At 38.0% G+C, this 16,897-nt stretch overlaps 1 protein-coding gene across 6 annotated transcripts in view; it reads right to left on the bottom strand.

Moving 5' to 3' along the window:
* Positions 1 to 16,897, bottom strand: part of HECW1 (HECT, C2 and WW domain containing E3 ubiquitin protein ligase 1) — a 246,207-nt gene that overhangs the window by 27,339 nt on the left and 201,971 nt on the right. For all 6 annotated transcript variants that reach the window (XM_060781570.2, XM_060781573.2, XM_060781572.2 and 3 more), the window contains 4 exons: positions 10,554 to 10,684; positions 8,027 to 8,148; positions 3,123 to 3,308; positions 1,595 to 1,729 (listed from right to left, as the gene is read on the bottom strand). In XM_060781570.2, the coding sequence (XP_060637553.2) occupies positions 1,595 to 1,729; positions 3,123 to 3,308; positions 8,027 to 8,148; positions 10,554 to 10,684 (574 nt within the window). The remainder of the gene's footprint in view (positions 1 to 1,594; positions 1,730 to 3,122; positions 3,309 to 8,026; positions 8,149 to 10,553; positions 10,685 to 16,897) is intronic.

Below are 16,897 nucleotides of genomic sequence, written 5' to 3' on the forward strand. Positions count from 1 at the left end.
ATAGAAAGCTTTTATTAATTGGTTACAAATTAGAAGAAAATTCAGCAGTTAAATGTGATTTACAAGTTGCCTCTGAAAAGAACATATACGTAGTGCATAGGTAATGAGGAGGCAACCAATATACGCATACACGTGTTAAACAAGAAATAGCATGACTAATGAGAAGTGTTAATTAAGTGTTGCCTAGTAATGGAAAATATAAACCTCTGATGTACTTTAAGCTAAGCAAATAAAATAAAATAAAATAAGGCCTTTTTGACTCCTTGACTTTTTTATTTTTTGAGTGTAATTTGAGTAGTACAGGAATAATTCTTGGTGTGTTTGGATAGTTTTGCAGTAACAATCAAGTCTCAAGTACGAGCAACAGACTAATATGTAAAATTTTATGATAAGATGACAGAACAAATTCAAAACACAGAGGAGCTAGCACTTGAGAGTAACAATGGTTTCAAGAATGAAGGCTCGGGCCTCCAAACCTCTCTCAGCTTTAGCCCTTACTCCACAGGGGAAACAATAAGAAGTGAATTTCTTTTTTTCTGAAATAATTTTGATTTGAACATAGAAAAGAAAGGAAAAATACAAACTTACAAAAAAGGAAAGACAAAAGGACAAAATTAAGAGTATAAAAAACCAAAGCAAAAACCACCACCATAAAAAAACCCCCAAAAATGATATTTTATTATGTATAACACTAAACAACAACAGCTAACACATCTTTATATACAACATATCACCTAAATACATTCTAAACACATCAACTAAAACTAATCTATAAGCCTCATACTAATTACTTGCTCCCTTGTTCATTCAACAAGCTAAAACCTGGATAATTGTATAATTTGTGCACTGGCAATGATAGCCCTACTGGTAGCCAATTCCATATAAAACCCAAAGCAATGTGTTGTGGACAGTTTAACCTTTACATAAACTGCCCAGAGATAAACAGATACAAATCTACTTTAGTCATTTAGAACTTGGTGTAATGTATTCCAGTTCCCACTTTTGTCACACCTGTTTTCAGTATAATCCATACAGATGTCACAAATGATATCTACTAATATGGTAAAAGGTTTAAAGTAAAGGGGGTTCCATTCATAGTGAGGACCATGTGCTCTCACGCTGTGTGCCGAATAAAATATGGCAGTTAGTCACTGCATTCTTCACTATCATCCCACTTTGTCCACATTACAAAGCAGACATAGTACCAGGTTTCAAGTTGTTCAAGTAGCATTGCTGGCCAAAGAGGAGTGCATACTGAGTGCATAAGACTGGAAAAATCACATGTGGAGACAATAGACCTTGCAATCATCCACTTCCTCCAGATTATTAAGTATCTAAAATATATAGGAACAAGTTACTCTGTCATGAATATAACCGTTTTATTATTTTTTCTAAACATATGATTGAAAATGATTTTGTATTATTTTATCTCCTTTAATTGATTTAAAAATTGTACTGTGAATATTTTAATTGCTTTGGAAGCTACTTTGGTTCCCACTGTAAGAGAAAGGTGGCATACAGGTGCAACAGACAAATAAACAATGCACCATTTATTCAGTTACTTTACTCAATTAAGTCGAGCAGGAAAACATACCTCTCCAGCACTGTAACTACGGAGACGCTGCAGGTGCTGTCTGTGAGTCAAATGATTGGGTAGGCGACCATTTTGAAGTGGTATCCTGGGATCAATGAAGGTGGTAGCACGACTGTTGTGGTCAACAAAGAAGGACTGAAACAAAATGAAAGTACAAATAATAATCACGTGGAGAAAATGGCCAGAATGAAAATTATGACTAACAAGATTCCAGATTTTGTGTGTGTGTGTGTGTAAGGAATGACTTGAAAAACTGCCAAGTTGCTTGCTTCTGGCGTGAGAGAATTGGCTGTCTGCAAGGACATTGCTCAGGGGACACCCAGAAGTTTTACCATCCTGTGGGAGACTTCTCTCGTGTCCCTGCATGAGAAGCTGGAGCTGACAGACAGGAGCTCACCAGGTTCGAACCGCCAACCTTTCAGTCTGCAGTCCTGCTGGCCCAAGGGTTTAACCCACTGCACCACTGGGGACTTCAGGATTCCAGATGACCCTGTAAGACTGCAAATTAGTCTGTGTAGGAGCTCAGCTGACTGGGGTTGTCACCCTGCCTCAAGAAGAGGATGATGGTTATGTTCAATCTCCTTCAGAACATGACCATTCAGAGTTTTCCATGTTGGATTTTAATATAGATTCTCAGGGGCCTGTGAATGAAAGAGAGGGCACAGAACAAACTGCAGCGCAAGGGGAGTTAGAAGATTCTGGGATTGTTAGTTCTTAAGATAGAATGGCTTCCAGACAGTCTGAAGAGAACCAGCTTGTGTTGATAGATAAGGAAAGTGAAAGGAATATGTTAATGAGCAACCGGGAGGAATCAACAACCTTTGATAGAAGGGGCCAAGTCTGTCAAGATTGCCACCTGCAAGGGGGAGTCAGAAGGTCTGTCAGGGTAAGGGAAAAGAGGAATTTACAGGAGAGTTCTCAAGGGAATTGGAATGCATTTTGTGTAGGTCTTTTTGAATAAATATAGGGCTTTTACAGCATTGCCTTCAGTGAGTGTAACGTCAGTTACTGGTCAAGTCTTGTATATATGCCATGTCAAGATTCATGGAAATCTCTGCGCAAGACTAATGTTTAAGTTGCTGTGTAATTCTTCTGTGGATTTTGGATCTGTACAACCTTGCTCCTTGGCTTTTCAAGAGACTTTGGACATTTTCCCCTGTGGGTTTTAAGGACTATGCATTCGTGGATTTGGCTGTGGGTTTAAGAATAGTCTCCATTCTCTTTTATGGATTATATTTTCCTTACCTGCCAGTTTGGATTGTTTTTTAGACTTAATCTTTTACTTGCCCTTTTCACCTTTTTAAATATTGCTTGCAATTATTCAATAAACTGTTTATTTGCTAAAGAACTCTGGAGTTTTTGTGGGTTCAAAGTGTGCTTCCAGCCTTGGTGTGTGACAGCCTGGGTCTTGCATTTGAATAAAATGTTATACCAGACAAGAAATCTTCATTTGTCCCCACATCAGAATTCTTGGCCAATGTCATAAAATAAATCAGATAAATGTATTATTTTTATTTACTTCTTGTACCTTGCCTTGCTGGTCAGTTTTGATCTCCCAGCCCCGTGGAAGTTCCAGCCGCGTGTCAGCAAACATGTTGATGAAATTTACCAGGTCCCTGTTGTGCTGATACCGCTCAAAATTCCGAGCATCTCTGCGGATCTTCAGAATCATATGCTTCAAGCAGGTGCTGTTGGTGAAAACTCGATAGGCACTCTGGATAAAAACATAGGGGGGGGGGGGGAACCAAAGTTCGCATAATTGCAAATGCCAGTCGGTTACATTGCTTTTTGTGGAACAGAAATAAATTATATAAATTTTAAATCTGTTTCTTTAAATTTTCTTGTTTTTAAACTGGTCTCATCCCATGAATGAGAGATCTCCAAAGGCTTCAGTCCTCAACTGCGCTACTCATGTCTTCCCAATTCAACAAAATCATTTAAAATAGTGATCATATAATTGACCAGAGCAGTGAGCTACAAGAGTTTATGCAATGGTATGCTTCCTCTCTAGCTAAGGTTTCAAACAGGTATGATGTTAAATGTGTGCTTGCATTCATTTTGTAACTCCAATCCTGCCACTAACAACAGCCTCTACAAGTGGATTGAAACATACAGGAAAGGTAAATCACCCCCAAATTGCTTTTAGCCCCAGGAGGGAAGTTTTAGTTGGTACCAGTCCAAAATGCTTTCTGCTTTGGCAGTAAAGAAGAATATAAATGGAATAAAATAATAATGACAAAATTACTTTCAGAAAAGCAATTAAATGAAAATAGTTGTGCCCTGCTGCACCATGGAGTTTCCTCCAGTTTGTTTATCAGCTTCTCGCCTGATTCGCTTTGGCATTCACAGAAGCAAAGATTTGGGGGATTTTGGAAGCAAGTTAGTCCAGCCCATTGCTTAATGTGTGATTTCTAGTTTGGAACGAAACTACAGCACCTCAAAAGGTTGACAATGCAAAACTATAGTCTTTGCAGTCTCCAAATTATTCACTGGATTTGAATTAGGGCAATTCTACAGACAATATAATTAAGTTCGAAGCTGGCTCCAGAGTAGGTGTTCTGTTGTGCGCTGGGCCTGTAAAGAATTGTCTTTAGAACAAGACGTGCAACCTTTGCCCAGCGGGAAGCCAGGGGGCCCAAGGAGAAGTTCTCAGAGGTTTTCCACCACAAATGACCTTTAGATGGCTTGTGAAGTATAACAAAGTCTTTTATTAATGATCAATCAAACAGAAACTTCTCTTGTCTTCAATAAAGCTAAACAAATGCTTCCAAGCTTTATGCAACTGGTGATTTCCTAATCTTGCCCACGAAGGACAGGCAACTATCTTCAATAACTTCTTCTTTACTTTAAATGGAAAATCCCCTTTTTAACTTCTCCCAGGCTGATTGTAATCTAACCCTTACTGATGTGGGCTCCGCTACCGGGTCGAACTGCTTCTCAAACACCGAGTGGACCTACCAGTAAAGGCTTAGATGTTCTCCAGCTGGAGTTCTTTGGTCTTTAGGGCTGTTTCCCTGGAAATCTTTGGAGACTCTTAAGACTGTTCTCCCCCGGAAGGTCTTGATGCTCTTAAAACTGTTTCCTCCCGGAAAGTCTTAAGGGTTGAAGCTTTTGTACAGGGGAAGCTTGCACACGTCCTGTACATTAGTTTTCCTTCCTGAGACTAACTAAAAATGGCTCCTTTCCCTTCCCAATTGCCCTGAGCAAGGGGCGGAAGCAAACTTAACAATGATGGACAGGTGACTTGCCCTATGACTGCAACCAAAGGAAGCCACCTATCTGCAGAGTCCCTGAAACCTAGGACTGCAAGCAAACATTTAATACAAAGCAAATAAAGTTGGAGCTCCTGGTACAGCCGTACCAGAACAGTAGGGCAACCACAAAATGCACACCCCCAATGCATGCTGTAGCACAGATTAAGCCAGAAACAGCATGTTAAAAAGACTCATTGGAAAATCCAAAATATAATGCTCTGCAGCCGATCAGGGATGGAAAATGTGAAAAAACGTGAAGCACTTGTCAGGATACTTTTAGGGCTGATGCACTTTAAAAACACTGAAACACAGCAGGCTAGAAGGTTAACCATGTTAAGGGGAAAAATCACACATTTTCTGGTGGCCGTCTCCATGTAATAACTTTAACTCTATCTACAGCCTATATCCCAATCCATAATTTTGACCCCAAAATATGTCCTCAAATCTGAGGTTGACATACATGAATATTTACAGTAAATCTATCCAGTCAATATTAGCTACTAGATTGCATAATGTTGTTTCCTCATGCTTGCAGGTCCCATGCCAGTGTGACAACTTTTAAAGGAATAACCATGTGGTTCTGGTGAATGAAGTATTTTCTTCCAAATTGCCACCCTGTGGTACTGGTGTGAAAATGGAATCGCAACATCTGTGTAATACTTTTAGTTTATTTGTATAAGTAGTACAGGAGTGACAGAAGATTCGGATATATGGCAGAGTGCACTGCATTGCGCAAAAGTCCCAGATATGTGACCAATATACCTGTAACTAACTGAGCAATTAAAATGAAACATGATTAATACTATATTCTGGAAATATACAGGAAAGGACTTGCACAAATGGCCAGTTGCTCTTCAGTTTGGTCCTGTAGATGCTTGGAGTTGTGGAAATGTGTGGATTATTAATAAAAGCTGTGTTATTCCATGACTTAGCTGGCCATTTTAGTTGTCCTTTGCGAGCTTTAAAGAGACCCCAAATTTCACAGATTTTTTAAAAAGGAAATAAGGTATCTGCTTTTCGCTTCAGTTCCAGCTGCTGGGTAATATTTTCCATCTCAAATTTCATGACATAATTAATGGCTCTAAATTTTAATTGGAGTTTGTGGTTAAAATAGTATAGCTGGGGTAAGCCAATATTTATGTGGCATATTATTTTTACATAAGTCAAATTTGTATGACTGCCTTAACAGATGTTTCAGTAAGTCATTCTGGTTCCTTTACCAGAATACAGATTTCTTATTGTGAGAGAAAATGTGTTGCTCCGTTGTTATTTCACACCCCTTTGATGCAAAATCTACTCATTCAAGTGAAAATCCACAAAGGCCACAGAAAGTTATATTCAGATGAATCTCAGATATTGTTCTGAATTGTATCTGAATCCCTTGTCTATAGAAACATAGGACTTCAGGGACAAATAGGTATGCACCCTATGAGATATTTCAATATTCTGTTCTAAACTAGTTTGAAATCAGTTTTCAGAATTGTCTTTTTGTACTGCTTAGGCAATTATAAAACAAAACTATAAATCTGTCAAAGCAATGGGGAAGAAGATTTATATATACTTTCTTGACTCACTGATGAGCTAATTTTGATACTTTTAACTTCTGGGGAAATTTGGAAAATATCTACATTTTAGAAAGCAATTCATTTTCAAAAATCTTCCACTGATACTGCATATTGTTCTGAAACACGATCTGGGACATATGCTCACAAAATATTCTCCCTTATAGGACTAAGTCAGCTGTGCCATGTCAGCTCCTTCTTGGTAAGGCTTGAGTTTCCCATTTAGGAATTCTTTGAAAACCATATAAACACTCCAGCATCTGAAAGCCATTGTTCTGTGTCATTGGCTTCTAATTTGGGTTTAACAAAGTTTATGGTAAAATGTTCCAGTTCAGAGAAATGGGAAGTATACAGGATGCAAACAAGAAAAGTTCGTGTCACTCCTATCCCAAATATACTGCTGTTACCTTTCCAAAAATATGCACAACTGTACAAGTGTACTTAGGACTTCATGGCTGACGACCATGGGGCTATCACAAGTTATATCTGGGCCCACCCATCAGGCTGGATACACACTCGACCTGGTTTTTGTGGCGGACAGCAGATTGGTCAGAGTGGAAAAGCAAAACATCCTTCCATTGTCATGGTCTGACCATCATCTCATCAGCTTTAGACTTGCTGTGACCACTAACCTTCGCAGGGGTGGAGGATCAACTAAGATGGTCCGCCCCAGGAGACTGATAGATCCGGAAGGATTCCTGAGGAATCTTGGGGCTCTTCCTGCAATGGAGCCTGGCGACCCACACAATCTCTTTGATCATCTGGAGAGGCCCTACTTGCGATCCCACCTGCATCGCAGGCATGATTGTTGGGAACGAGAGAGAGGGCCTTTTTGGTGGTGGCCCCTCGACTCTGGAACTCCCTAAAGACATCAGGCATTCCCCAACTTTGCCAGTCTTTAGGAGGAGCTTGAAGATGTGGTTGTTCCAGTGTGCCTTCCCAGAATAATTATTCCATAGCACTTTGTCTTCCAAAGCACTTTACATTGTTTTAGGTCTGCTTGTATGTTTTCCACAAATGCCCCATCACTTTTTCGCCCATGTTCCAGCATTATTCTCAATTTTAATTCTACATTTGGCCTTCCCTTAGTTTTAATTGTGTGTTGTCTTATTGTTATGTTGCGTTATTTTATTGTCCATGTTTTATTTTAATTGCTTGTATTGTTGTTATTATTGCTTGTATTGTTGTCTTTGGGCTCAGCCTCATGTAAGCCGCACCGAGTCCCTTGGGAGATGGTAGAGGCGTACAAATAAAGCTTTATTATTATTATTATTATTATTAAATGGCAGGAATGGTTCAATACAGATAATTACACCATATCTTCTGAAATTTGCTGAAATTTTCACATAACATTAGCATTAAAAAGATACACCTAAACAGATAAAGACTTGGTATGAAGGCATGAGGAAAGAAAGAAAAAAACACTTCACATCTCTAATCAGAGGAAAGGGACCAGAGAAAATGACCAAATGCTTAAGGCCAGCAAACAAATAATAAGTGGTCACCATGCTAAAGGTTTTAATTAAGCCCAACTCGCAGAGTAAGAACTGAATTCCTACTTGCATGTTGCTGTCAAGGTCATCAATCAATAGGATGACTAAGGCTCAAGTACTTACATAGTTTGCATGTAGCACCGTGAAGAACTCAGGATTGGTGATGAATTTTACAGCAGGAGATTGTAGCAACAAAGTAATCTTCTGAGAATTCACAGGTGAAACTGGCACTTCTCTTCTAAGCTCTGTAAATAAAATGGTCTTCATGTAAAATAAAGCAAAGGACAACTTGCATTGCAATTTGAATTGTTGCTCTTCTATTCTTGTACTCTTAGCTAGCAGCACAAGTTCTTCCTAATTTCAAAACAGTTACTGAAAAGACTTCTTAGGCAGCATCTACATGTGCCAAAAAGGGCAATGTTGATCTGGGGTGAGATATTCCAGATCAGTGTGAGATGCTGTAAATAGAAAAATAGAATAGTAAAAAGTAGGAATAAATGTGTGTGTGTGTGCATGCGTACAAAGAAAAAATATGAACATTTGTATCTTTTAACAAAAAATATAGAAAATGTGAAAAAGAACATGAGAAATTGTCTCAATGAAGAAAACACAGAAGGATGAAAAAATACATTTCCATAATTAATTTAAATAGATTCACTATGGATAAGGGGTTGCCAAGAAAGGGGTACGTATATCCACATGTGGTGGCAATGCAAATATGTACAGAGTTTCTGGGGAAAAGTTATAGTAGAAATAGAAAGTATTATGAAGAAAAAAATTAATAGAAATCCAGCGACTATACTGTTATCTATTTACAATACAGATGAATGGAAGGAAAATGAAAAGAATCTGATAACAATGTTGTTAACGGCTGCAAGGCTACTAATAGCAAAATATTGGAAAGGAGAGGTGGAAATTAAGATAGAAGAATGGTACAAGGAAATTTGGAAATTAGCAATAAATGACAAATTAACATGCAATTTAAAGGTTAAAAAAGGCCTAAGGAAGGATAATGATTTTGAAAATATATGGAAAATATTTATTGAGGAAACATTAAGGAAAGAAGATGGGAACCAACCCCCACCAGAAGAAATGAGGTTCTGGTGGGAGTATAAAGAAAAGAAGAACTCCGGAGATGGGGAGCACAAGGGGTAGCACAACTGGGAAAAGGGAAAAAAGTAATTATATGAATTATAGAGATTGTTTTTGTAATGAAGGAAATATAAATGTAATAAAATTATTAGGTGTTTAGAAAAAAAAGAGGAGAACAAGTTGAATCGCTATAAAGAATCTGGCTTAAAGAAACGAATGAAGTAGTTTTTGTTAAGACTTATACATCTTTATTTCCTACTTTTCTTTGACTATATTGTTCCACCTCTTTTTATGTATATAGCATTTCTTTTGTGGTTAATAATTTTTTAAAAAAAATAGTCACAAATGATTGCCATGTTTCTGTGAAATAAGAGTAACCAAATAATCAATTGCTACATTGAATGCAATCCAAATATTTTCCAATATCTTTTAGATATTTTATATATATATTTAAAAACCATACACAATGAAATTTACCACACTAGGGAGTGAGATTCTAGAGTAGTTTCCCTGAGGTGCTATTTTTCAGCATGCCAACCAACAATTCAGTCTTTACTCTATACACCCACAAGTCTCTTTTCAATATGCTACTGTCCAACACACATATGCATCATACATTTGCAAGTGAATGTGCACACACACTTATTTGCTTTCAGGGAAATATATAGCAGCACAGCTGCATGAACTGAGTGGCCTGTTGACAACAAATCATGGTATTTAGTGCAGCCGCTGGAGTTTTCCCCAAAACTCTCCACTGTTAAAAATAATCACATGAAAATGAAGAGGTAGCTATGAAATTCTTTTATTAAACAAGTCCTCCTCCACTATGTATGGATACATCTATCTATCTATCTATCTATCTATCTATCCATCCATCCATCCATCCATCCATCCATCTATCTATCTGCAGAAAGATAGATATATCCATACATGCTGGAAGAGGACTTGTTCAATAAAAGAATTTCACTGCTACCTCAAGACATGCACTCCAGCACAGCCACTTATTTCCCGCGTGACTGTGTGTATTTGAGGGGAGCGTTGAGGAAATATAGTAAAATTAACATCCATGTAGGTATTCTCCACAACTTCCTTTCAACATAGACATTACCATATTATCCACACCCATATGTGTATGCGTGTGTGTATGCACTACATCTCCCCCCAAAGAAAGAAGGAGACAAAGAGTGAGGGAAGGTTGGCCACAGAAACACGTGGCGGGTACAGCTAGTAAATAAATAAATAGTATATAATCTGTAATAAAAATCATCCAACCCTTTCCTCTGACATATAATTTTCAAAGTGCAGGGATTGCTTTTCTGTATAGAAATATTAATGCTCAGGATGCCTCCTCTCACCTCAGACTGTACCAGTCTGAAGTGGTATCTCCCTAACATAGCTACACTGTCTCAGCGAAAAATAAGGTCAAACTAGTAGAGCTTTTGGTGCTGATGCAGATTTTTTCCCCATGCTTCAGTCATTTACCTATCACTGCTGTAAAACACAAATCCTTGGGCCAAATGCGATATGCCATCGCAGTGAGTCACCTAAAATGTTTTACCTGAATTTGGTGGTGAAGGATCTGCCTCAGAATCACTGCCTCCTCCAGGAGGGATCCTCTCCACCCTATTGCTAACAACTGTTTCCTCCTCTGTCCTTTCTGTTGCAATAGTCCGTTGAATATTTTGGTACCTTGAAAAGACAGAGGGAAGAAAAAAGTGAGCAGAGTTATTTTAAGCATTGGAAATGTCAGTTTCGAAAATCAAGCTTATATTCCATTTCATGTACTTATTCTATAAACAGAATGAAATGTTCTTCTGTCTCAAAGGCACACACAAAATATAATGTTCATTGAAAACATTAAAAAAGCAAAAGGATAATTAATGAAAATAATTAATGAATGGGGCCAGCTGGGAAGCCTCAACCTGATGAAGGGGCTCAGGCAAGTTTATGTGTGCAATTTAACCTGCCATTTAATCTAATGAAGACTTCACTTTAGCCAGAAAAAGGTAAGCATTAGATTCAAGTAAACATGGTATGTATGTATGTTATCCATCTTTCTCCCAATGTTTCACAATGTACGTTGGAGCCCCTGGTGGCACAGTGGGATAAACCCCTGTGCCGGCAGGACTGAAGACCGATAGTTCGCAGGTTTGAATCCGGGGAGAGGCGGATGAGCTTCCTCTATCAGCTCCAGCTCCTCTTGTGGCGACATGAGAGAAGTCTCCCACAAGGATGATAAAAACATCAAATCATCTGGGCGTCCCCTGGGCAACATCCTTGCAGACGGCCAATTCTCTCACACCAGAAGCGACTTGCAGTTTCTCAAGTCGCTCCTGACACGACCAAAAAACAATGCACGTTAAAACAACATATATTTAAAATAAAGGGGAAAAGTTTAAAAAATCACATTAAGATAGTTTGAAAAGGCAGTTAGAATGTATCAGTGATAAAAGACAGTACACTTCCATTAAATATCTTTTGCAACAGATAAGTAACAGACAAAGGTCTATGTAAGTGGAAAGGTCTCTGCTGGCAGAAAGAGAATTTGGGGGGGGGGGGGCAATCTAGCTTTCTAAAGTTCACATTCAAAAATGTCTTACAGAATTTAAAATAGTAAAAATATGCTGAATGCTCTCTCCATTGGGATTTCCCTCCCAGTTGGGCTCTCTTCTAAATCCTCAAACTGTACAAATTTGGTAGGAATAGTATTATTCTTCTGCTACCCCACATTTTTCAGTGCTTTTAAAATGCCCTAGTTTCTCTCTCCTCCTCTCATTTCCCCACTTGCCCTCAATTTATTTTAGTTTAAAATACAAAAATGTAGTGGGACACCAGCAGGCAGTTTTTTAAAATCTGAAGTAAATCTGGATTTCCACAGCCTGCTTTTTAGGGCTGTGTAGATGTAGCCATAGTGACACCTTTTGCTTTCTAATGGTTCAGTGCAAACTTTGTTTCACAACATTATTACAAATATTGTATAAAATTACCTATATGTATACATTCCTTGATATTCTTCTGCAAGATGTTACTTTCTCTGGAGGATCTAACAAACTGAATTTTCCAGGTCCTCCAGGAGGACTCTATAGATCAGTGTTTCTCAACCTGGGGGTCAGGACCCCTGGGGGAGGTCGCGAAGGGGTGTCAGAGGGGTCGCCAAAGACCATCAGAAAACACAGTGTGTGGGAAGTTTGCCCAATTCTATCATTGGTGGGGTTCAGAACGCTCCTTGATTGTAGATGAACTATAAATCCCAGCAAGTACAACTCCCAAATGTCAAAGTCTATTTTCCCCAAACCCCATCAGTGTTCATATTTGGGCATATTGAGTATTTGTGCTAAGTTTGGTCCAGATCCATAATTGTTTGAGCCCACAGTGCTCTCTGGATTTAGGCGAACTACAACTCCCAAACTCAAGGTCAATGCCCACCAAAGCCTTCCAGTATTTTCTGTTGGTCATGGGAGTTCTCTGTGCCAACTTTGGTTCAATTCCATTGTTGTGGGGTTCAGAATGCTCTTTGTTTACATGTTAACCATAAATCCCAGCAACTACAACTCCCAAATGACAAAATCAATCCCCCCGCTAACCCCACCGGTATTCAAATTTGGGCATACCGGGTATTTGTGCCAAATTTTCTCCAGTGAATGAAAATACATCCTGCAGATCATTATTTACATGGCGATTCATCATGTTAGGGTTATGGTTGGGGGTCACCACAACATGAGGAACTGTATTATGGGGTTGCAGCATTAGGAAGGTTGAGAAGGTTGAGCTCCATGTTCTCGAATAGTTTGATGATTTGAATAAATTGTGAGTGGCTTTTTAAAAAGAGAGATATTTGTTATTTTTTAAAAGTAGAAGTGTAACAGAATCAAATAGAATTAGAAGAGAAAGTGTGAAAATTTTGTTTGACAGAAAGAGCTTTCTAATGTTATTCATTTCTACTATAACCAACCATTTATAGACAGAAAGGGAGAAAGTGCACATGCAGGAGAGGGCCAATGCAAGTAAGTAAACGCAATAAAATTAACTTTTAAAAAACCAACGGGAGCACAAGTGTTGTTATTCTACCTTTTCCTTTTATAAGAATCTATAAACATTTTTATTCAATTCACAGCAGGCTGAGTGAACAAACTTTCCATTCCATTTTATGACCCACTGATGCAACAGCAGAACAGAAAAAAAAGTATTTCATCTACTCAGAAGGTGACATACATAGGTTTTCTATTTATTTAGTTGGTAGAAAATCTCCTGCTGACAAATGATCCCTATGAACTGAAGCAATGAACGAAAAACGTGCTACTGTTTAGCCTCAATTATGTAGAATAATCTTCAAAAAATTCCTCAAAATCCCAGCATAACTAAATACAAAAGTCTTTATATAGATGTATTCGAGAAAGTCAATCTGTTTTCAAAGGATAACTGTGAAAGAGGTTATATTTCCAATTTTTTTAAATGACTGAGAATAATCACTTTCAAACTTTCTGTCCTCTGGGAATCTATTTTGTGTTGACTGATTTATCAAGAACGTCCAAGCACAGAGCAGTAGGCAAGGTATGGGAGATCCATTCTGGGGCACGCTTTGTGTGTTGGTTTGGATTTCACTCTTGCAATGATCTTGTAAGTCTGCTCACTGGAAAAGACAGTGAAAAACTACTTCAAGGAAGCTTTTCAAAGTGTCACTATTGGTTATCTAAATGACATATCCATTGTAAACCCCAAATTTCACTATAGTATGGAAAAGAAAAAGGAGGAAAGAGAAATGGCAGATATGGGACTGTCTCTGCTAAATCAAGATAGGTGAAAGGTATGGGCATGTTAATGAGGATCCAACAAGGAGAAAAGATGTTAAAACAAGCTTGAGCTATGGAACGCCCTTCCTAAGGAGATTAGATCGGCCTCCTCGCTCTTATCATTCCGGAAGAATCTTAAGACATGGCTATTTGAGCGGGCATTTGAAAATATGGAGTAACAGATATAATAATGGAATAACTATATGGCGGAACTAGACATTGTTTTAATTATTATCAATTGAAGTATGTTTCATTAGAATGTTTGATTTTATTGTTGCTGATGTTTTTTATATTGTATATTGTAATTGTGTCCCTGATGTCATTGAATTTCTGCCTCGTAAACCACCTCGAGTCACCGGAACGCTGAGAGGGGCGGTACAGAAATGTACTAAATAAATAAATAAATAAATAAATAAATAAAACATCAATTTGATGGCCTCAATCATTTATTCCAAGGACAAACTCAGAATACTTCTCTCTGGGCACATCTATACCAACCACTTAGTAATAGTAGCATCACCAGTGGTAGTTAATATTATACCAACCCACTTCCAGGCACAATTCAAAGTGTTGTTTTTGACTTACAAAGGCCTATACAGCTTTGATCCTTATCTGAAGGACTGTATCTCTTTCTCTGGATCTGTCAGGTACTCATGATCTTTTGGGGAGGGCCTTCTCTCTGCCCCACCACCTGCTCAAGCATGTTGGGTGGGAAACCTGAGAGGGCCTTTTCAGTGGCAGTTCCCAGACTGTGAAACTTCATCCTAAGAGAGACCAGGATGCCCCCAACCCTGCTGGCCTTTGACAAGCTGGTAAAAACCTTTCTTTGCCAGCAGGCATTTTGAGGGACACGCTGCTGGGGAGGCTGTGAGTGGGATTCGGAGAAGGGGGTCTGGGAGTTTTAAACATTATTTTAATTGTATTTATTAAATCTTAAGTGTATTTTCACTTATATCCATGACACAAATATGTAATTGTTTTTAATTTTTGTATTCGCTGTTTTTAAATGTATTGGGTTGTGTCATGTAATTGTGAGACACACTGAGTCCTCATGGGGAGAAAGGCAAGGGAAAATAAAGATGATGATAATAATAATAATAATAATAATCAATTATGTATTATTATAATATTTATTTATACCTTGCTTTATCTTCCCCGAAGGGGCCTGAAAGAGGCTTAAGATAAAAATGCTAGCACAGCATTTAAAATATACAAATGTACAAATATTAAAACAGAATTAAATATAAACATTATTCAAAGATTCAAAATTAAAACCATTCAAACATATTTGATACATATTCAAAGCTAAAACCACAACACCCTCTGAATTGATCTTAAAAACCTTCATCTTTAAAAGCCTGCCTGAATAGAAAGGTTTTAGCCTGCTGTGGGAAGGACATTCTGGCTTCCCTGGGAAGGGAGTTCCAGAGTCAAGAGGCAGCCACTGAAAAGGAAGGCCCACTCTCTCATTCCCACCAACCGAGCTTGAGATGGTGGTGGGTCTGACAGAAGGACCTAACCTGAGGATCTCCAGGCGCAGGTAGGTTCATACATGGGGTCCACCAAATAGTCTGAACCTCATGGCTCAAGGTGGTCACTTATGTCGGTTTGGAATTGGTTTGGGAAAAAGCAGTTTCGCTATGCAGGTGACAGGCCTGAAACTGGGTTGAAGCCATTATACATGAGGTTAACTTATACATAAGTATAAATGTAAAAGAGAAAGCTATTTCATATTATTTTCAAACAAAAACATTTATTGATGGTGCCCAGAATTTCAATTTAAAACTAAATTAAACTTTTACTCAATGCTACTTTTTATTTTAGCTCCAGAAGAATCAAAGCAACAAGTAAAATCATTACTACTCTAAAACCACTCAAACAGTCAATCTTCTAATAATTAAAATAAATAGCATTTTAATATAAATTCAGGATTTTTTTCATTGTTGTTCTGAGGAAAAAATGTCAGAGATGCCCACGAATTCCTTAAACACCAAACTGAAAATTTAACTCAACTGGAGATTGAAGTGAAAAAAGAAAAAGAAATAATGGCCAACACATATTTTAATGCCTCAAATGTTAGCTCTGTTTCTGGGTATATTTGACCTGCTGATTCCAAAACTGGCACCTATTTTCCCATATTAGCACTAGTTTTTGAGATACAGAATATATGCCATTACTAACCATGTGCTTGCCCATAGAAAATCATGAGAATCATGAGAGCTGATGCGGTCTATCCGATGCAATTTTCTGAATCAGCACCCTAAATAACCACAAAACAAGCCTAAAAACCAAGCCCTTGGGAGGTTTTTTTTTTTGTTGGGCTATGTAATGTAATAATGGGAACTCCTGACTAAAAAATGAAATAAAAACAGATTTTCATTACAATCTAAGTTCAGCTGGACTGAAAATACCATACAACACTGCTTGCACCATCGTTACATCTCAGTTACTACCTATGTATTTCATTTTTAGAGAAAAGGGCAAAGAAGGTGAAGAGAATCCACATAAATGATGGCATGTTTTATAGTACTTTCTAAAGCTCAGCAAGTACTGGTGTTGAGTTTTGGAAAAAACGTTGAAATATCAGAATTCTTTAGGTTAATTCTATTTGTGGACAACAAAATCTGAGTTGTATGTTGGGTAATGGGGTCTGACTAGAGTTGACAAAAATGTTTATTAATTTTTGATAGAACCATTGTTCCTCTGGCTAATCTTCCCATGGGAATCAAGAAGTAACTTTGGATATAAAATAATTCCAGGATGGTGGTGGCATTAGAACTCATTCTGGAAGAATCTCCATTTATTTCCAGTAGGTTTTGAAGTGCAGATATCCATTCAAACAAGTGCCATTGCCCAAAGAGAATTTAAAAAAAAATCAAGTTGTATTCTAGCAGTGCAAATCTCCAGGGAAAGCTGGTCTTTTGAAGAGATCATGGCTCTTGCATACTAATTCAAGACCAAGTTACAGCCAAACATTCTTCATCTCTCCAGATACTCTTAAGCTACACTTAAGGGGATGAGGGAAAAGAAAGATATGCTACATAGACCCAGCTATTCAAAATATCCTGACACTGGATATTTTGAAAACACTGAATGAATAACAGGGTGTTTT

Source organism: Anolis sagrei, chromosome 6 (genome assembly GCF_037176765.1).
Source record: "Anolis sagrei isolate rAnoSag1 chromosome 6, rAnoSag1.mat, whole genome shotgun sequence".
Lineage (NCBI taxonomy): Eukaryota > Metazoa > Chordata > Lepidosauria > Squamata > Dactyloidae > Anolis > Anolis sagrei.